General features: G+C 48.1%; 1 protein-coding gene across 1 annotated transcript in view; it reads left to right on the forward strand.

Annotated features, from left to right (window-relative positions):
* The window catches only part of LOC100651028 (cadherin-related tumor suppressor), a 65,190-nt gene that overhangs the window by 31,791 nt on the left and 10,514 nt on the right, over window positions 1–22,885 (forward strand). The window contains exons 2-8 of the mRNA XM_003393042.4: window positions 13,391–13,771; window positions 16,178–16,414; window positions 18,260–18,649; window positions 18,913–19,326; window positions 19,586–19,918; window positions 20,021–20,198; window positions 22,660–22,840. Coding sequence (XP_003393090.2) covers window positions 13,391–13,771; window positions 16,178–16,414; window positions 18,260–18,649; window positions 18,913–19,326; window positions 19,586–19,918; window positions 20,021–20,198; window positions 22,660–22,840 — 2,114 coding nt within the window. The remainder of the gene's footprint in view (window positions 1–13,390; window positions 13,772–16,177; window positions 16,415–18,259; window positions 18,650–18,912; window positions 19,327–19,585; window positions 19,919–20,020; window positions 20,199–22,659; window positions 22,841–22,885) is intronic.

The raw sequence follows: 22,885 nt of genomic DNA on the forward strand, positions 1-22,885 counted from the left end.
CCTCTTTTTCTTTCGTGCGCGATATCGCATCTGCCTACCATCGAAATTTATTCGGGCTTGGTAAATCGTTCGATCAAGGTCGTACGATCGCCGCATTCCGTGCCTGTCGTTGCGTTTTTCTTTTATTTGTCGGTCGTTTCGCGCGGCACAATGCGGTCGCGTGTTGTTTCCCTTGTAATTCGTAAAGAGGAAACAACGCCCGCGGTCGAGAGAACCGCTTAAATTCCTCATGAATGAAAGCGAATCGTATTTATTCCCCCCTTCTCCTCTCTCTCTCTCTCTCTCTCTCTTTCTCTCCCTCCCTCCCTGCCCTCTTCTTCTCTTTTGCTCACCGCCACCGCCCCGAAGAATACGAAGCAATCGTTCCGCCTACGATCGAGATACGCTTCAATTTCGCCACGGTGTTCGTCCGGCGTTACTTTTCAATGAACCAAGTCGATCGATTATCTGGAATTTTTCCCGCGTTCCTTGGAATTCGATTCCATATTCCACGTTGTCCTTGACTAGGTGAGCCGCGTTGGCTACGAGCCACGTACGAGTCCGTACAAGTATTCGAAGCCCTTCAGCGACGCGAAACGCAGTCCACCTTCCCGGCCAAGGGATTGGCCACGAATGTTGCGAAACGGCGCGAAATTAACGCTTCGAGGATCGTACGCCCCGACAACCGCACAGCCGCAATTGCCGCGTATTTTTCTACCGATCGAAGAGATTTCGCGATCGATTCGATGTACGCGTTTATCGAATTACGTAGATGCCATTCTGTTCCACAATCTTCCAGCGTCTTTCCTGCAACTCCAACGTTCCATCCTTCCGGAACGTCTCATGTTTTCGGCGAGAAGCTTCTCGATGTGATTTTTTACGTCGACCAAGGAATTAAAAATCGGAACGAACTCTCCGATCAGCGTTCAACGAGTGCGATATTTTGTTAAAAATTATTTTAGCGTGACGCGCTTAAAAACAATTTTCCCAGGTACCGAGCAAAATTTATCATCTTATCAAATTCCTCAAGAATCGGCACGAACTTCCGAGCAACATCGTATCCGACATATCGATAACGGTTTCGTATTGTTCAAGCACGTAACGTGAAAACACGTTCTTAACATTTCGTTTGTATTAGCATACATTGCTCTTTTTACCATTTTATACCGTTGTTAACAGTAATTGACATTTTTGTAGGATACCGCGCGAAGTAAGACGCGAGTTCGCGTCTCCAGTGCGCAAAATGTTAAACGACCTAACAAATCGAATATAGTTTCCAGTTTATAGTTTTTAAAGTCGTCGATACATTCGTCGACTGTTTGGAAACACTTGAACTTTTTAAATTGTACGCTCCTAGCGTACCCATACCAGTTGCAACGAGGATACGTCTTCGTATCGCTCCGTACGTAACTTGGATCGCGTCCACAGATTTCGCTGAACTGCGAACGACGAAATCGTGGCAAAATCGGCGACTCTTTCTCACGGACTCGTAATTTCCTTTAAAGCATCCTCCATTTTTAACTCGTGCGAAATTATAAAAATCGTAAAATTGAAATTCGTGGTACAGTTTTTACACTTCGGTTCGTGTGCTCGATGTTGTATCCCAACATCGAAAACTAAATAGATCGATAAATACACAACGCATAAGGATGAAAGAGAAACGTATCGGTGTTGTTTCTTCCACTTCTCGATAACCTTTCCGATCATCGGCGAGATACACGCGAGTTTACCCGCCGTTTGATTTCTATTAATTCTTTCGAGAATCGTTTACCGATCGCAGCCGACAGATAGAAAGCCAGTCACGGTTTTCTCGAAACGCGATTCTATTTGGCTCCCTACAACACCGTGAACAGCCCTTGCCTATCTGCGGGTAATCGGTTCCAGGAAATTATTTATAATGCTACCTGGCCCGTTGACTGGCCTTCGCGAGAGGGGATCCGAGAAGGACGTATCCTACTCGCGAGATAACGCATCTACGATATCTTAGAGCGTACCGAACGCGTTGATCGCTGTTGAAAACCGCCTTTACGATAATTACCGGGCCGATCGACCATCGACCGCCGATCGAGACCACCGAAACGAAAATCCTTGGATGCGCGACGCATTGTCCCTCCGGCAGAACGAGTAGAAGAAGCGAGGACGAGGGAAACGAGGAAGAAGAAGAAGAAGAAGAAGAAGAAGAAGAAGGGAAAACGCGAGACGAGGCAAGAGACGCGGAAAGAAGAGAAAAATAAGCAGCAGACCACGAAGAAGCCCGAACAAGATTATTTACGATGCTTCACGGTTTCCTCGACGCGTTTTTCGGGGTTTCGCGAGAACCTTCAACGGGCGACGTCTCTACGACGGGCAACAGCGCGGCAGCAGCATCAGCAGCAGCAGCAAAAGCAGCAGCAGCCAGTGAAGAAAGAAAATCAACGAAAGACGCGCAGACACCGAACGAGAGGGAGAAGAAGAGGAGAAAAGACGACGGTGCTGAAAGAAGATGCGACGAGCCGAAAGAGGCGCAAGTCTTGGAATGCCTTTTCGAGTTCCTCGCCAAGTGGCCATCAGTTCGGAGCGCCGGTCATTCGAGCCAGCCGGAGTCAAACGAAATCACACGGATTTACATATTATGATTTACATCCTTGTCCTCTGCCTTCTCTGCTCTTTCTCCTCTCGGCGTCCGCGTCTGCCCTCGACCACGCACCATGGACTCGACTCGTCTTCTCTTTTGTCTCTTCCTCTCTATCTTTCCTCTCTCTCTCTCTCTCTCTCTCTCCCTCCATCCCTCTCGCTCTCTTATTCTTATTCTCGCCGTTACTCTCGCACTTGCTCTCCTACGTTTTCTCTCGTCCTCTCGTTTTCTCACGTTCGTCGCGCAATTGGAACCGATGAAAAATACGGGTTCTTTTTTTTCACGGCAATCCCGATAACCAAGAATTCGGGACAAGTTTTTTAATCGATGGTCGCCTAAACAGGCTGGGACAACTTTCTTCGACCTTTCACCGGTTCCTTGGTCTACCCTTCCCTCGTATTTTTCTTCTGCTTGTTCCGCGGAAACTTTAGATGCCGTTCGCCGCACGCTAATTGAGTCGTAGAGATAGCGTTTTTTTCTCTCCTCTGGTTTTGCCTCTCCTCCTGATCCGAACAAGATTAGGATCGTCGGATAGCCGGGACCGATCGATCGCTACTTTTCGAAAAGGTTTCGTCCACGTGTCCAAATCGATTAACGTAGCCCCTTGAAACGCCGTGCGCCAATTCGAACGTTTTTCCTACTGCGCGCCGCATGATTTACCTTGCTGTCCTCCGTTCGTCTCCTACGCCGATTTCAACGCGTTCCATCGACAGGATTTTCTTCGAATCTGGAACGAGACGCGAGCAAATATTTACCTAAGCGAATCGTCGAAACGGTACTCGCGCAGAACCTAACGATTTCTCGTCGCGCGATTCCGAGGAAATTCTCGGATTTCCGAAGAACCAAGAGAGAGAAGGAGCTTCGCCAGCATCTGGCGCACATTTTCGAAATCTACCGGATTACCTCGTTAGCCCTGCCTTTCAGGCTCGTACCTAATCGTGAAAGTAACCCGATCTGTTCTACGATCCAATGAATTTGTAATATCTGCGAGCCGTGGCGAGCCGCCGAGAGAAACGGAATAATGGAAGAGAACATGGAAATGTGCGCGTGTTTCAGCGAACCAGCGTTCTAAATATAGCTGGCGCAAAGAGAAAGAAATTCCGGGATTATCGTGCGTACCGGTTGACGTAGAGCGATCGGTTAGAGAGGTAGTTAAGCGAACGATTGCGCAATCGGAACGGCGAGACTGGCGATAAGGCACGCGATAATTCCGTACTCGATAACGCGATACCGAATTATTCGACGTATTTCCCGGAATTTCAGTTAACCTTTTCCAACAATTTATTAACGTTAATGCGCCTATCTATTTGAGCGTGACGTTCACTTTTAACTTGCCCTATGCGTGTACCGGGTGTCGTGAATTCGTTAGTTTATAGTTTATGGTCAAGGTTTGCGAGATTGGAAACGATAGCGCGACTAATACCGTTTCGATAGCGCTTGTTGCACAGCGACACAGACATTCGATCCTGATCAAGGTATCGCGTAATCGACCAACCATTTGCCAAATGTGAATAACGGGCTTCGCTTTTAGGTCACAGTGGTAGTAACGATTCGGAGAAGGAGCAATCGCGAAACCGATCGGAATTATTGTCTCGATCGAATGGTATTCTCGATCCGGAGAAAGATAAAGTTGTATGTGATGGTTCCGCGCGGGAGAGATAACTACAAAGGGAAATTAACGGAGGGAAGTAGAAAAATCGGTTAAACTATAGATCGTTAGGCGAGCGAGCATTTTACTCCGCGCGTAAAGCTCGAACCGAGAGGGTCGGGACACGTGGCGGGTCGCAGACGCAAATATAAGGCAGGCTACCCACGTTATTGGAGACGCAGAAAATCGAGGAATGTGCATGTCGGTGCATTATCGCGCAGCCCACAGCCTGCGGCCGAATGCGAGAAACGTAGCGGCCGGTACGTACTGTTGTACGTGTTGTACGTATTACAAGGGCGTAGCCGCGAAACCGCTCGGGCAGCGGTGATCGTCTTCGCGCGGCCAGACTTATCAGACGACGAGAACAATACGGTACGCCGATCGTCTCTCCCTCTTCCTTCGAAAGTTCAACGTGGCTGAAGAAACGTCGATTCGAAACGGCGTCTGATTCGCGCGTCAACCGCGGCGCGAATCGGCCGCTTTACGATCGAAAGAGAGACGACAGAGAGTTTCGTGGAACGGCGAGTCGATACGAAGGCTACGAATATTGGAAGAGTAGCGAAGACCGATCCGCGGGCTGCGCGATCGAAAAACCAACAGATCCGGAAAAAAGAAAAGTAACCGCCAACGAAAAAGTGACAGCTCGCATACCAGGCATTTTTCCGATAACTACTACCCTTTCCCCTCTGGGGAGAGGAACGTGTTCTACGCGCCTGCACGCTCATATACGCATACGTACCTACACTCGTGACTGTCGTGCAAGAGTTGTTCGACCGGCGCGTACTTTTTATTCTCCACCATCGCCCTCCCGCCTTGCTTCTTTCTCTTACTCTCTCGCCCAGCGACAAGGAGATATCGCGCGCGCGCGCGCGCGCGACAGAACGAGCCCGCAAGAAAGAAAGGAGGAATGATAAAGGGACCCTGAGAGGAGAGAGGTGTGCAACGAGCGAGAGAAAGAGAAAGGGGAGAAGGAGAGAAAGGGGAGGAAAATAAGGTAAAAAAAAAAGACAGGCTGCAACCCTTTGTGCGGAATGGCCCTTTCTCTTTCGTTGGCACGAACAGAGTGTGTCGTATCCCACGTAAGTAAAGCGTACACGGCGAGGAACTCACGAAAGAGAGACACGTAGTACCGTTGCCATAAGCCACGTCCCCGTATAATTGACGCGACTTTCTCTCCGTGGAAGCTCGACGATATCGACGAGCCCACCCGGTCGAAGAAGCCGTCTTGCTTCTCGCCATCTCCTCCCTCTCCTTCTATTTGCCGCGATTTATCGTCGCTATTTCGTTCGCCGATCCGTGTCCACGTCGATGTCGATTCCGATATCGTCCGACGACGAGCACGAAATTGGGCAAATTAAAGGAAATCGTGGCGACACGCTCGGAACTATCATTCCGCACGGATTAAGAGGTAAATCGCGTGGAATCGTGCGGTTCTCCGACGTTGTCGCGGTCGCAACGATTAAAATAAATCGACCAGCTCCGGCTGTACGAGGAGACGAGGATTCGAGGGGACAGGGGATCGTCGGTCGAAAGCGGACCGCCTCGTGGAAAATGTCGGTCAACGTCGATCACGAGAATCGGAATCGGAATTGACGAGCAACGTCCTCCACGCGATTTTACCGATTCCAGCGGAACTTCATCTGGCCGATCCGAACGCGTCGCGGTGAATACGACGCGTCGGATTAGACACGTTCTAATTACGTAGCGACGTCTGATAAAACGACGTCGTTGGATGGAAAGAGGGAAATTAAAGTCAAAGCCGACACCATAGGCTACGGAACGAGACAGAGTGTCGTTACGGAGCTCTCGGTTATCTGGAATTACGGAAGCTTTACAGAGGCTTGGCAGTTGGTCAAGATTTTATGTATCGACGAGAATGTTTTGGTTAAAAAATGGGCCCGTGCCGGTGCCGCATGGCCATAAGACGGCACGTAAAGTCGGTGGCGTAACCGGTAGCATCGGCGGTCCTCTTTCAATTAATAACGTGATCATAGGTTGTTAGAGGTTTCTTCGGCAGACAATCTCCACCTCGTCATCTTTTTCTCCCTTATCTCTTTTTCTCTCGTTATTCTACTTCCACGCACGTCACACCACTTATCTTGCGCCACCTTTTTTTCGCCGTTCTCATCGCCGTTCCTCCGTCTTCCTTCATCTTGCCTTTCGCTTTTGCCATGCTTCTTTCTTTTCCTTCCGTCCGCCGCCACGCGGACGGATCGCTGCTTCGCCTTTTCTCGTCCTTTTCCACTTCCCCTTTCATTCCCTCCTCCGCCACCTCCTACCTTCCACTACTGCTCTGTTCGTCGTTCGCTGTTCCTTGCTTCCGTCCCATCCGATTCGATTTGAATTTGGCCAAAGGTGGAGAACGTTAGTTCTCCGCTATTAGGCGCAGTTCGTTAATTTCCTCTAGTCCACGGCCAAACATCGAACAAATCGCGAACGCGCGATGATCGCTTTATTTATTCGACGCTCTGGGTGGTTGCAGCAAGAAGATTCAAAGTGTCAAGGGAAACGGAACGTGACGGGATAATTTTTTACTTGCCGCGCCACCTTCCTCACCGACTCTCTTTTCTCTTTCTTGCATTTTCGTAAAATATGATTATCATTTCCTTCGGGTGGAAACGAATTCTTTTTCATCTTTCCCCGTTCCTCTTGACCTTTTTCTCTTTCCTTACTCTTTTTAACGTCTCGATCATCGTGACGCGCATTTATCGTTCCGGGGCAACGGTATTCATTACTCTTCGTTTGAGCTGTATTGTAATATAATTTTAACGAATTCTGCGAAGCCACGAAATAAAAATATAAATCGGCCGAGGATTTTGAAAAGGATGATCCATCACGACGCTCTGACGGATCTTGCACAAAGAACACCTGCCTGACCGACGTTTCTCTCTTTTCCCCTCTCTCTCTCTCTCTCTGTCCTCGACGGAGAAACGCCGAGACACAGAGTAGGAGGGAAATAATCGTCGCTAAATTAGGATTTGGCGTGTACGTTGGACATTTCTCAAAGAAAAAAAAAGAAAAAAGTAGAAGAAGAAAAGGGATCCTTCGTATATTAACCTGACAATAGCGAGATACCTACGTTCGATATACCAGTGAAATAAGCGGAAATCAACGGTGCTCCTAGGATCCGCTGATCACTCCATTTATCACGCTTCCTCCTTTCACGAAAGCGTTTACAAAAGTATGTGGATCGCATTCTTACTTGCTCCTCGACTTATAATACGCCTGTATCTCCGTAAGATAAACGAGAATGTTTAGCCCGACATAACGGTACCCGGATATCTTAAAAATCTATATGCATTTCGCTAATTTATCCGGCCAACTGTCTTTACTCGGCGGTCCCGCGGCAACGATCCTATCGATGAATGCATCGTGCGCTCGACACAAGAAAATTCGAAACGTACCTATTTACGTATCGGTATATGGATAGCCTAACGAACCTAGCGGTACGTTCGTAATACACGAAAGAGTAGTTGAACGCGACCGTATGCTCCCGATAAACGTTGTTCTATCTAGAGTTGACGCAAAATGTACGTCTCTTGGAACATTGTTGGCGGCGCGTCTATGTGGGTTAAAAGAGAAACCATAAAAAGAAGAGAAAAGAAGACGAACCACCGATCTGTTCACGGCCATTTTCCGTGACATATTCCTCTTGTAACGGACACTTAACCCGCAAGCTGCGGTCTGTACCATCTCGCATGAGGCCACGTCTCCCGGTATAAATTCAATATCTTTTGCCTGTCTTCTTGGCCCATCGAACGAAAGTCCAGGAGAAGGCCTCTCTCTCTCGTAAGGGATGAACGACGGGGCAGAAAAACAAAGCGAACCTGTTGCAGAAAGCCAGTGACCGCAATAGAAACTTCCATGGCTTCTCCTCGCTGGTGTTCGATACCCGGCTCCCTTTTTTTTATTCCTCCCTTCTACGTCCCATCTTTTCCCTTTCTTCTCTACGTACTTTTCTCCCCCTTTTTGCCAACCTTCTTGTCTTTTCTGTTCGCTCGCTCGCTTTTTCGTTTTAATCGCGTCGTCGAGTTCGATGGGGGAAAAAACGTTGTAGCTCGTCGTAGCGTCATATGCGCACCTTGGCAAGGTGCATCGATTCTCTACGTTCTCTACGCGGCGATAGTCTCTGGAGGAGGGGAAACGTGACGCGAACCGGGCATGACACTTTTACGATCGATCGAGTCCAATTTCCATACTGTAACCGATCCGCTCGTTATCCGGGAAAACTGCTGGGTCGCTGCCGATCGCTGCCGTGACCATCGGTAATTCGCGTTTCAACTGCAGTTTCTTTGCCTGCTCGCGTCTACTTGCAGTCTACCGCGTTGAAAACACGTCGCCAAGGGAACCACCGAGAGCAACGATAGAGAAAAACTCGACGCTCTCGCGCGTCGTTGAAGAATCGTGAAACGAGCAACAGGTGAAAAATAAATGAGGGAAAAAGAAAGAGGAAAGAGACAGAAGATCGACTTATTCGTATTTGTGCGTGTGTGCGTGTAACGAACGCTGGTAGGGCTACTTGAATTTCCTAATTTAATATGTTTACTATGTCGACCTGTCCCGACATAAATTAGTATGTTTATCACGGAGCAGAGAGTGTCGCGACAGAATTTAACGTCACCACTCGCGAGTTAATCGTACGGTAACTCGATATATCTTGAATCTTGTATACATATATAGATATATACTCTTAGATATATATACATCTATATATATCTATATAATATTCGTATATATAAACATATACGTAGAGTTGAACGGGTTTCGCGTAGAATTCCTTTCACGATGGCTCGCAGTATGCGAAAAGCTGGCGCGATCGCCCGCGCGCCGTATGCCAACTAACATATCACTCGTAATAAAGATACATACTTACAACACGGACCAAGTGTGTAACTGGTTGCGCGGACGGTTACATAAGAGAAGCAGCCGCGATCTGGAGCCGTCCGTGCATAAAGAATGCTCATTAATACGCGTTACGTTGTTGTCCGCCGATCATCGTTGTATTTTATTACGCTCGTGCCCCGGCCACGGCCGGCTTAATTTCACCGTCGGAAAATTACGAGCGAAAATCTTAGCCTCGCGTGAAATATTAACGACGCAAGATCAAGGACGGGAATACCGGTGATTACGTTTAATAGCGTTTATCGGAATTGCAAGTGCTTTTTAACTTTTCCCCCGGCGATTATCGCTCGCAACTTGTCCGATGAGGTCGAACGGTGACAAAGCTCGCTGTTACGCGGTGGCAACCGGCTCTCACGCGAGCTCGCATCGTTTTAATTAAACATCGGTAGGCGAGGGCGAGTGCCGTTGCTCGTTATTTTAGAGCGCGGCGATTCTTTTTCGATTGGCTTGGAACGCGACACCAGCGAGACTTTTGTCCGTCCGATCGGTGAATTCCCTCCGAGATATTTCCCGTTTCTTTGACCGATTATTTATGGAACGTCACTCGTTAATTTATGTTTACTCGTCTGCTTACCGGCCGCGGCACACTCGACCGCTGTCTTTTTTCGGATTATTTTTCCACCATATTTCATATGGCACTGCGCGCTCTACAACGGGGCGCGTTTGCATTCGGCGCGACAGAAAGTTATAAATGATCGAAAGACAACTTAACTCGAACGTAAGCGCGAGTATTCATCGGCGAGGCTGCTTTGACGTAGACATATCTACGGCGAAGTCAAGCCCGTCCACGGACGGACCGTTCGGTGTCGTGCCACTCGAGAGAAAACAAAGCTATTAGTCGTAAGAACCGTAGATATATATCTTATTGTCTCCAGCCGCTAGACGGAATTACAGCCTACCCTTTAACTTACCCGTACCCTATGGGAATTCATTCGAAGAAGCGTTATTAACCGAACGGAGAAGTCTCGCGGCTTGTGCCACTCGTATAGGGACATCGTTCGCTAAACAACCACGAACCCTATACACGAGAAACTCGCCGGTTAAACAATCTTCTTCTCCTTCTGTGATTCCGATCGTATCCTTCGGCGTTAAAACTGTTACGACGTTGAATTTCTTCGAGTTAAAAAAACGAGGAAAAATTGGATGGTCTGTTGTCAAAAGAGACGAAAAAAGAAAAGAAAAGAAGAGGAAAGAAACGCCGCGCTGGTCGCGATAAAATTCGACGCACAAGGACCCGAATCTCGGCCGATAAAAATAGAGGAGCGGATGCAAACGATCGAGCTAATGCACCTCCATTTACTAAATATCTCTATCCCGTCAGACTATCGCGATGCGGACCGAAAGAAAAAAGGTAAAAAAGAAGAAACATAGGACAGCACGGGGGGAATTATTAATAGATATATATCTTATTGTCCCCGATGGGTATACAGAATTCCGTGAGTTTCCAATCCACCTTCGTTCCTAGCCTCGTCGTTCTCCTCTTGCTCGTACGTTCATCGTCGTCGTCGTCGTCGTCGTTACCGTCGTGGTCTATGGGGGCCCCCACGAAGATACGTTATTAATCGGCCGATGTCAGTGGTTCGACCCCTCATAGAGAACCCATAGGACCCCGTTCGGTAAAAGGGACAACGAGGTAGAGAGGTAGAGAAGAGAGAACCGTGAGCGCTTGGTATCGGCTCGAAGCCGAACAAAGAGAGGCGATAGAGAGACTCGCACGGAGCACCGGCCTGAGAAAAGACAGAAGCGTGCGAGGAAGAAAAAGGGAGAGCGAGAGTAGCCAGAAACGAAGAAAGAAAGAAAGAAAGAAAGGAGAGACAGAGACGACGATGACGACGACGGCGACGACGACGATGACGACGATCAGGAGAAGGACAAACGTCGAAGAAGTAGAAGAAGACGAAAAGAAGAAGGAGAATAAGGAGGAGAAGGAAGAAAAGAAGAAGAAGAAGAAGAAGAAGAAGATGAGAGGAGAGGAGGCGTGGGGCAGGGCAGGGTGAAGGGGGCAACAGAAGAATGGGACTCACTTCGTGCATGACCCAAAGAAACCCCCGCTGAGCGACTCGATCCGATCCGCTGATCCCCGACCGCGCTGACGCAGATACCATCTTTCCTTGCACTCCGAATGCTCTCCGGGCGTTTCTTACCGCCCATATACCTCATCCCTCTCTCCTCTCGGCCGCGACCAGCAAAGAAGGAATATTCTATCCGAGACAGCTATATGACCGCACTGATTTGTCTGCTTATTGTTGCCGTTCGCGTATCCTTGTTTTCCGATCGTGACGATGACGCGACCATCCACGGATATTGTTTCTACGAACGTCGCGAGATTCCACTTCCTTGCATCGATCCCCTTAACGAGCCAATAGACAGAGGTCGGGACGAGTCGAGAAATACCTAAGCAACCGGCTTGCCGACACTCTCGCGATCCGAGCAAAACTCGATCCATGAAAACTCGAAACTTTAACCGATGCCTTTGACCGTTCGTCTGATCTTCTCGTCGACGATCATCCTAAATAGAAAGGTTTCGCAAAGCGATCGAGAAATTTGGAATTTTCTTTGACTTCGAAGTTCCTTATCGATCGTCCACCGAGTCGATACCTACGAATTTCGTGGGTAATTTCTTCCTCTTCAAGATTATCGAAACGCTACCGGATTTAACGCTGTACACGATAACCTATCTAAAAGATCGTGCGAACTATGCCTTAGGACAGGCTTCGGCCGTTTAGCCTAAAGCTGTGGATAGGTAGAAACGTAATTAGCGACACCGCTGCGGCCTGCTGGAGTCTCATGCTGTCTCGGAGGTAGCCGCTGTTCCAAGGGATTTTGCATAAATTTAGCGTTTTCGTGTTCCTGCGTATTCACGTCGAACACAGCCACCATTAGAAACGGTGGATGGAAGAATATCGGTATTTTCGATCTGTGCCAATAAGCGACGCGAAACTTCGATGTCGTCTCACCTTTGAATTTTAATGACAAACGGACACACAGCCTGGCCGGTCGTAACGATTAATTGTATTCGTGTTCGAGCTACTTAAAGGAGGCAGCTACAAGATCCGGCACTGGAAAATAATTAAAAAGTCAAATTTATTCATACGCGTGTCACGCTGAAATCGGCCGTTTAAACGTTGCGAGAGCCAGCGACCGACTATTGTTTCGTCATCTCGAAATACGTACGTTCTGGCACGCCTAAACATTTTAGGCCAATAATCGATGGCACGCACTTTGTCAATGACGGCCGAACTCCGACTAATTACCAGGAAGATCGATGCGTTCCAGCCAGGGATTACATAAGCTTGAAAGATCATCTACGTGCTTCCATATTTAGTATTCTTCGACGTAGCAAGATCGCGTCTGTTATGAAGAAATCGATCGCCAACGGAATGAGAAAATAGATGTACACGTCGTCGTTTCTTCGTCGAGTTTCGTCTTTCGTGGTTCTTCGATTTCGTTTGTAAAACGAAAATTCCAATACGAAACGAAAAAGAGATAACAAAAAAGAAAGTTCTAACGTCTCGGTAGCGATTTTCTATGCCACGCGCAACGCGATCCGATTACGTTCAAAGTTTCTAGCGTAGAATATAAAGTTTCGTACGGTTACTCGAATAAATCTTTCCACGGCCGCAAGACCGACCACCGTTCGTTCCTCGATCGAAAAGATGTTACCATCGCTAGCGCGATGCTTTTCCAATAGTACCATCGTTGTTCCTTCGAGCATCGAGTCGTTTCGATACACTGGCTTCTGGTAGTCACATAAACCTTGGCCGCTGACGTGACTGAGAATTTAATGAAATGAGACATGCACAAGTTGGATCGAAAAACTAACTTTCTCACGATTCTTCGCATGCATACCGTGACTCCGCCGCAACAACGGCTCGTAGATTTATATTGATTGCACATAATTATATCCTGGCGACTGACAAAACTTCCAGACAATCTCTCTCCCTCTCTCTCTCTCACTTTTATCTTTGTACTTTTTTCGATTTATCGTTAACACGCGAGGAATCGCATCCAAGACACTATTAATTAGAAACTCTTAATTGTTTGGCGCTCGGTACCGACGACGCGTAACTTCTTTTCAATATCGTTCCGTAATTAATTAACCGACCGATGATCGAATAAAAATAATGCTCGACAAGCGGAGCTGCGAACGACTTTTAACCCGAAATCATACGCTTCTCTATTGCTTACCAGACACAGCGTGTAATTACGAGCAATTCTTAGGATCGAACAAAAATTTTTAATTACAGGTTCGCGTGACGGTTCTAGACAAGAATGACGTGGCACCGACCTGGGGAACCGGCACCTGGAAATTCAAAATCTCCGAGGAGGCGCCGCCTAACACCGTTGTCACGGTCCTGAAAGCGTACGATCCGGATACGATCGGAACCTTGACTTACACCCTGGTACCGAATCATCGGCCCGATCCAGGTCCTGGCACCGCTCTTGGTTTCTACCCGGCCAGCCAACACGAGCTCCAAGACGAAAGCCAATGTCAGTTCAGACTTCATCCGACCACGGGACAACTGACACTCGCCGAGGCTCTCGACAGAGAGACCAGAGAAAAGTATGTCCTGAAAGTTCGAGCCGATGATGGATTGCAACACACAGACATCGCGTTAACCATTCAGGTACGTTTCGTTTCCATATATCATCCCCTTGACTCGACATAATTTTTTATCCAGCGATCGTGCTTCTAATTAGAAACCTTTGCCGGATTTTTTGATGCAATTACTCATGGGGCTCGGTTAAATCGAAGCGTCGCGTCGTGTCCTTCCAACGATTAACGATTTGGTCCGATACGAAAAGTTACGAAAAGTTGATCGGAAATGAAACGAGGACGATGAGCGTTCGTTTGAAAGAACAAAAAAAAAAAAAGGAGGAAGCAAAGACAGGAGATAAAGAAAAAGGACGAGGTAAGAAGAGAAGGAGCGCGCACGAGGAAGGGATCCGGTCGCGTATCGATGGAGTCCTCCATCGAGTCCCGTTGCACGCTGATTATTATCCTGCAATTATACGGGGATGCTACTGTTACCTTGATCATTGTGCGACCCACTGTCCCGTTATTCAACCACTATTCATCATTACGGGATCAATCGGCGTGATTCGCGATATATCGATGCTGAGAAAGAGACGCGCCTATTGCTCGAAATGACATTATCGTACAGGATGGGACATCGCGTACCGCGAAGAGACGGAAACGACGAGAATACGGGAGATTCGGTGAAACCGATGAAAATTTCCAAATTCCTTGCGACCTATCGGTCGACGGTAGCAACCAGTTTGATACTCGGGATCGATCGAGAAGAGAAAGCAGATTACGCGCTGGTACTCAAGGGCGAAGACTCGATTTCTCGAAGCCCGTGGAATCGCTCGGTTTCCGTGCGTTTCGTCTTATAATTCATTACGGTGGCCAAGCAAAACGATTGGCGGCGATAAAAAAGGCGAAGAAGGGCAACCGGGATGTTTAACGAAGATGGAAAGAAGATGGTGGTGGTAGCGAGAAGGAGTTGGCCACAGGCCAGCCAAGGATCCCTCGGAGACAATCGCAAAAATTATCCTTATGACGTGCAATGGCTGGAATTCTTTTAAGGTTCTCGCTGCCCGCCGTCCGCTATTCTATCCGGGTCTCTTAAAGGCAAAAGGAATGCCAGTCCCGATCATAGCTCGGCTCTTTGGGGCTCCATGAAAGAGGCCCGCTGCCGACAGTTGCGGAATCTGCCTCTTCTGGCCCCTTATATCCTCTCTCCTCTTCTCCTCGCTCGACCTCGCACAAGAGTTTCTCTCCTTCGACCTCCTCCCTTCGCCCCGTCTTCTTCCATCTTCCCTCCTTCTCTCTTTTCCCTCCCGTCTCCTTCGCCGTCGCTTCTTCCCTTTCGCCCTCGTCTTCCCTCCTCTTCCCTCTTCCTCTCTTCGTATCCATCTTCCTTTCCTTCCTCTTCCTCCTTCCACCGTTGGTCACCGCGGTCTCTACTCTGCTCTCGGTTCTCCCCTCGTCATCCAACGTGTCTCGGGGTAACCGTCACTTTTTGCAAACGTCTCCGAACCCTCCTTAATCAAACCGTGCCCACCTCCGCTTGATTCCTTTATACCGCCACCGCGTGTCGATCCTTCTCGACGCTGGAAACCTATTCACCGGGCTCGCACCCTGACTTCCGACCGGGATCGAGATCATCCTCTCGAGCCGTCCTATTCGAACAGAATTATTCGCGGCGAGAACGAGGCGCGACTTCCACTACGGAGGGCTGTTAGCGCGAAAAATTCCAACCATCCTGCGATTCTCCTCGTTCTACCTTCGAACATCGAACTCGTTTCGCGGACCAGCAAGATACGATTGCAAGTTGTGTACAGTTTGGTCGTTGCAGATCCAGCACACTTACGTTACGCTTTCTTACGTTACGCGCCAAACGCTTGTCCGATTCTAAAACGAAACCATCCGCCGATATATTATAAGCTAACGTTCGCCGTTTGATCGCGCTACGCTATCGACGAATCGAGCCTCCGTAGAATCTCCCTCTGGAAAAACATTCTTGAAATTCCTCGCGGAGCCCGTTCCACGATTCATCGCCACTGTAAAAACAACAGGAAACTTTCTTCGAAGCGCAAACCGGCGGCGGTTCGAAGGTGAACCGAGCTCCGCGAGCACGACCGCTTGTCTCGAGCTTTGATTGAAATATGTTTATTCAGGAACGACGTCGAGTACAATCGAAAGAGAACAGGAAGCGTTAGCTCCGATTCTGAATTGTTTATCCTGACCCGTTACCTTTCTTCTTCTCTTGATCGGGCAGCCGGCAGCTCTTCCAACAGCATGAATCGAGTATGATCAAGAATAACATCGATTATTCTTTCCTACCTTTACGCGCACCTACTTCGACTACCTACTAAAAATATATGGAACGGGTGTCTCTCATCAGGAGCCTAAAAAAATCGATTCTTCTATCCTGTTCCGATGTAACTCGACGTTAACACCGTGGAACAGGTGCCCGAGGATTTTGTGAAACGAGCCAACGAAACCAGAGTGTCGTTCGATTTTACAGGTGACCGACACCAACGACAATGCACCGACGTTCCAGAGCACGGCGTATTCGTTCGACGTGCCGGAGAACGTGCCAAGGGGCAGCCGAATAGGTCAGGTCGTCGCCACTGACGCAGACGCCAACGGGCCCAACAGTCAACTCAGCTACACTCTGATTTCCGACTGGGCCAACGACGTTTTTTCTCTGAATCCTAGCACCGGCGTGTTCACGTTGACGGCCAGCCTTGACTACGAACAGGTTCGTACGATCATCGATCCCTGGAAATCGATCTTTAGAAAGCGTGTAAAACGATTTAGGAGCACGGTTCACACGCGATACGTCGCTTTCGTCTTCCAACTTAAAACGTCGGATGCGCTTGCTATTGGGAAATCGACGTTTCATCGGCGTTCGCCAGAGTCGGAAGAGACGACATCGATGATGCGTTTCGTTTAAATTCTAAACGCGTGTTACGCATCGTTCCCGACCCACAACGTACTCTTTTCCATTCAGAATTCGCGGATTTTCCTAACACGTCACCGATCGACGCGTCCACGCGAGAGATCCACATACCGTGAAACGCATAGCAGCCCGGGGCAACGATTATAACCATGAACACGCCTCTACGTTTAACCTCGAACGCGCCTATTATATCAGCTTTCGGCTAGAAGGCTACGCTAGAATTTAGGGTTTAGCGTTAACAGTCGGACAGATCGATCAACGGACGTTTTCAACTGTCCGATGGTTACGCTTCGGAGACAAGCCATACTTATTTCGAGACGCGCGCATAAATTTCATTTTGTCCAACGTCGTCACCCACAATTTTCGTTTTCAACCGTTGAAAGCGTACGCTGTGATCTGTAAATCGCCGTCGTTTCTTTCTTCCCTTTGTAACTGGAATTTTGCGCCTTTACGATACCAACGAAACGTTTTCTTTCGAAAAGTCATCCTTTCGTAGAGCGAAACGAGAGTTCGAAGAACAAGAATTAACGAAATTGTACGTAATCGCTAGACGTAAACGACAAACGCGTACGACACTTTACCTTGTACGTACAGAGCGCGGCTGAATAACGTGTACAGGAAATGCAGTTTGAAAATTTACCGGTTCATACTCGAACGTGGTTAATTCCGGACTGGAAAGTACTAAATGATCGACAGAAGGTTGTTCTACGTGTAAGGATAAGTGGAAAACGTGGAATATAATTTTTCCGCTCCAGGCTTCATTTTCAAGAGAATAAATATAGATATAGTACACGCGTATGATAAATTTTCAAAGTTCTCTTTCTCAGAAACAAAGCGTCTTGAGATACAATTTTCGATTCATCTTCGCACGTAGAACAACCCGCTTATTATTCGATTATTCTAGTCTAGTCCAGAATTAACCACGTTCGAGTATGCTTGATAAATTATCAAACTTGATTCTCTCGAAGACTAAACTTTCGATGAACAAATTTCATTGCATATTCTGCTCTTATGTGTTCATAATGAATCACTCGCTTGTACGTGTTATACGGCCGCGCTCTCTATACGAAATGGTCTAATATAGAGTTTCGATGAGATGCGGACAGAAGAACGCAAACGGTGCATAGAAGAAGAGGGTAGTTTATAGAACCTTTCATCATCGTAATTCGTTTCCAGATATATTGGGCGGGATCGTTGGAGCGCTTGCGAAAGCGCTTTACAACAGAGCCGGGAAGATCGGAGCGCATCGGAAACGAAGAAACAGCACGTTGCTTCCACGAAACTCGTATTAGTCTTTGCAAAATTGTTAGGCGCCTCTCCGTAAGAGAACCCGATGCAAGCGAAGAGCATGTCTAATGCGAACAAAAAGTTGCCCCCTCTCTTTTAAAACATCGTTCGAAACAACTGTTCTTCGAAATGACCGACTACTTTTTACTTTCCTTTTTCGACGATTAAGTCGTTCGCGTTAAACGACCATTTTCGACTATACACTGTTCGACAGTCGTTGCCGGTGTCACTTTCATTTTTATATCCGTTGTTGGTCGTTCGTATGTTTTTATTATCGTCGCGAATGTATTTCCCACGAGCAGCGAAAGACTCGTTCGTTGACTAGTTAAGAAAACAGCAAGTTTGATCGTTCGACAGGTGCAGCACTACATTTTGGTAGTCCAAGCGACAGACGGCGGCATCCCGGCGCTTTCCTCGACGGTGACGGTCTACTGCAACGTCGTCGACTTGAACGACAACGCGCCGATCTTCGAGGCGGGTCCGCACGCCGCGGATATCGTCGAGAATACGACGATCGGCACACCGATCCTATCCGTGGCCGCCCAGGATCTGGACTCCGGAGATAACGGCAGGGTAATTTACGCTGTCGCCGGCGGTGACGAGAACGGTGACTTCGGAGTGGCACCAAACGGCACCCTTTTCACTCGGAAGTTACTCGACAGAGAACAAAAGCCACTTTACAATTTGATCCTCAGCGCCACCGATAGCCCTTTGCCACCTGCTCTGCCTTTGTCTTCCACCGTACAGGTTTGTCCGCATCTTCTGTAACGAACTATAATTCCAGTCTCGCGCTATCGATCACGATTCACCATCCAACCCAGCTATCGTATTTCTAACGATAATTCGCTTAGTTTCTACCTTTAGCTTGGAAGAATTTTTTTCGACTGCAAACTATACCTGATATAATTTTGGCGAAAAATACTGTTAGAACGAAAGGAATTTTGTCGGTGAATAATACGGTGAAGAAAATTTCGATAGAGACTTAATCGTGAACGTTATTCGATCGATAGGTGACCGTGGTGTTGCTGGACGTAAACGACATGTCGCCGGAGTTCATATCGCCAACGAAGATTTCGATAATAGAGAACGCGCCGAGCAACACGGTAGTGATGGCCATTAAGGCAGTGGACAGGGACGAAGGACGGAACGGATACGTGGAGTACTCCCTCGAGGACACGACGCTTCCCTTCACCGTTGGTCCCGTAGATGGACTATTGCGCGTATCTGGCTCGTTGGATCGCGAATTAAGGTCAAACTACACCTTGGAAGTAACCGCGAAAGACCGCGGTGAACCACCGAGATCGTCCTCGACCGCAGTCACTGTCACGGTCCTCGACGAGAACGACAATTCGCCGGTGTTCGATCCGAGACAGTACTCAGCCACTGTTGCCGAGAACGCCAGTATCGGAGCTAGTGTGCTGCAGGTTAGCATTTTTCGTATTTCCTTTTCCCTCGTAAATATATCTGCGAATGCGGTTTCACTGCGCGAAGAGTCACCATAAAATCGAGATTACACGAGCAGTTACGTCACGCTAATTAAAGTCGCAACGAGTATGTTCTTGGGCAAGAGGCGCTGCAACTGAAGCGTGAAGCAAAGTCCTGAAGAACGCTTAACCAGCGTTAAAAGGCGTTGATACTTTTATTTCGTTCCGATCGATGCGAGCCGGTTAATTTCAATTTTAGGTATCGGCGATGGATCGCGACGAGGGTGCGAATGGAAGGGTGAGATACAGTATCGCGATGGGAGACGATAACAGGGATTTCACCATTTCCGAGGACGGCGGTGTGATCAGAGTGGCGAAGAATCTCAACTTCGAACGAAAATCCAGATACTATTTGACGATAAGGGGTGAGGATTGTGCCTCGGAAGTAGGCGAAACACCACGGGGCGATACCGCTCAGGTCACCATCACTGTCATCGATATAAATGACAATGCGCCGGTTTTCTTGGATTCGCCCTATTTGGCCCACGTTATGGAGAATATGGTACCACCTGGGGGCGGATTCGTGATACAGGTAATTCGACGAAACGGTTCGTAATCGCTCGGCCGCGATCGAAACCGTTTCCGAACGTTTCAACGTGGAAAATGAAAAAATCGTTCGATCTGTCGGTCTCAGGTGAAAGCTTACGACGCGGATACTCCACCTTACAACGACCAAGTGAGATACTTTTTGAAGGAAGGCGATACGGACTTGTTTCGAATAAACGCGAGTACCGGCGACATTTTTCTGCTTCGACCCCTCGACAGAGAACTGGTGGCGGAGTACACTCTGACGTTAGTGGCCATGGATACCGGTAAGTTGGTTAAATAATTCTCACGACTGAGATCTTTCCTTAAACGTAGCGTCAAAGGCTAATTTATAATTGCATAAACAAAGTAAAAGAAAGAGGAGGAGAGGAAAGGACAACGGGAGAGCAAACACGCGTGCAAGGGAATAAAGGATAAAGAAATCGCGGGTAGAAGGTATTCCCAGTAGATTCCTTGCAAGCGTACCTTAGGGGAACAGCTAAATAGGTATATACCTGGTAGGATGTGCACAAAGAGACGGCATTGAAAGGGTAGTCAGTATTCTTCGGAGAGAATATTTTTCCGGCCACCTTAGTAACCGGTCTTAGGTTCTATGTAAACTGGTTGCGAATTAGCACGAACAAAGGACTTAATTATATTGGGTTTGGCACTTCTAAAAAAGCCGCGGTGAATCGAAGAAGAAGAAATAAATAAAGAAAAAAGAAAAGAAAAAAAGGAAAAAGACGAATAGGAGAAGTCGATTTTAACGTTGAAAAGACCTGCTTCTCGAGCTGTTCAACTCCCGCAATAAGAAGTATACAGGCAACTATAAATTCGTCCGACTGCATTGACAAATGTAGGAAGCCGTGTACAAATTGTTGTCGTCCCATTCCGTCGACGCAACGAACGAAATGTCATCAAATGTCAAAGACAATGTACGTATAGGACGATACGCGTGGCGATTCGCCAGACCGATCGTTGCATGAATTTATTTTTCCATCTATAAATTCTCCCAACTCGAACCGTCGCGTCGAGATTGCACAAACGGTCGTGTCGCGCGCCTCCTAAGACGAGAAAATGTCACCCCCTCCCCCTTGTCCTTTGCTGCTCGTTCGACGAATAGACAAAACAATAGACGATATACGGCATGGTTTTAAGTAATGAGCGGTAATATACAAATTGGATATAAATTTGTGGGTTGTTCGATGAGATTCTTTAAGCGGTGGGCAGTTCCTCGGCGAAATCTTTTTTATCGTTCGTTCCTCTGACGAAGCCAGTAGTCCCATTCGAGGGTGCCCCTCGCCCGCCCCCTTCGACCAGCCATCGGGGGCCGATGGCCCAATCGGTCCCCGCCGAGGTAGACAAGCCTGCAGAGTTATGACGCGCGATTATGATAATCGCTCTCAAATGCCTTCCTCTGCCTCCACGCTGCACTCTCCTTCTCCCTACCCTCTCTTCGTTTTCCCTTCTTTCACTCTCTCTCTCTCTCTCTCTCTCTCTCTTTCTCTTTCGCGCTCTCGCTCTCTTCTCTCCATCTCCGCCTCCACCTCCACCTTCACCGCCACCACCTCCTCCTACTCTTAATGCTCCTCTTCACCCCACCCGCTTTCGTTTGTTGGATCTTTTGGACCGTCTCTTCGCAGCCAAACGCGCATCTCTCGAGATCCTGCTCGAGCACGCGCATTATACTCCTATTTTATTCGTACGTCATGGCTGTCGCGTGTATCCGCCACCTATAGCGCTTATGCCAACCGTGTCCGCTCGGAAACGGGTGACCCTAGCACGGTTGACCACGATGCCAGGTATCCACCTTACTCCGCGTTACGTTTCGTGTCATCCGGATGAAAAAGGGGCACTCGAGGCGAGACCATCGACGAGAAGTTGCAAGGAAGTAACGCGAAAGGGGAACGAATGATACTAATGGCTCGTAACAGGCGAATCGAAGATAGCGACGCGAACGACGGACAAGAAGATCTTTCGGTCGGGATCTCGCGTTTTCTCGCCTCTTCTTATCCCAAACTATACTGCGTATACACGCGCCTAATAACACGGGACGAATGTGAAAAGAAAGAGACAGAGGGTGAACGAGAGGGGGCGGCCAAGGGGGGCTGTTGCTTCTTGTCCCCATCAATTAAGCAGACGAACAAGCGGCATACGCTCCTAGTGTAAGTCAGTATATTTCTGTCGGATTGCCCACCAGGCGAACACCGCCTATGGTGGACCACACCATTGTGCTTTGCAATTGTTGTGCCCGTAACCCTCCCCGTGAGAGGTCCACGTGATTGAACGATATACGCTTATAGAGGCGCGTGGCCCAGGGCCACGCCGACGCGTACAATGTACCTGCTGCAATCAGAGAAATCGGGTCCCCCGGAGAATAATGGCCTGTTTTAGGCGGCGCAATTAACTCGCCGGTACCCCGGCCGTTCGATACTTTGTGAAATCACAATTTGTCTTACTCAACGTTTGACGATCGAATCGTTCGAACACCTCCCGCTAATATCGACTATCTCGTGCGAAACCTTTCCATCTGAAGGAAAAAAAACAGAAGAATATTCGCGAATAATCGCATGGATAAATCGGAAAAAACGATTGGAAGAGAAAGAAATCGCGGATGAGGAAAGTTTGAAAAAGAGAAACGACACGTTTTCGCGTTTGAGGTCGCGTTGTTTGTACACGTTGACTCGACCAAATCTATTCGCGTAATCATAGAACGATCAATCTACGATTACCGAACCTGTTTTACAGGTTCTCCGCCTTTGACTGGATCGGGCATCGTTAGAATCGTCGTGCTCGATGTCAACGATCACATTCCGGAATTCACCAGGCAGGAATACAGGGCAACGGTTACCGAAAACCTGGCTTCCGGAACGTGGGTCACCAAACCTCACGCTACGGACAAAGACGAGGGCCTCAACGCCAAAATCAGGTACATTCGCGATACGTACGATTTGCAAAAAGAAAAAAGGGAAAA

The sequence above is a fragment of the Bombus terrestris genome, chromosome 1 (assembly GCF_910591885.1).
Source record: "Bombus terrestris chromosome 1, iyBomTerr1.2, whole genome shotgun sequence".
NCBI lineage: Eukaryota > Metazoa > Arthropoda > Insecta > Hymenoptera > Apidae > Bombus > Bombus terrestris.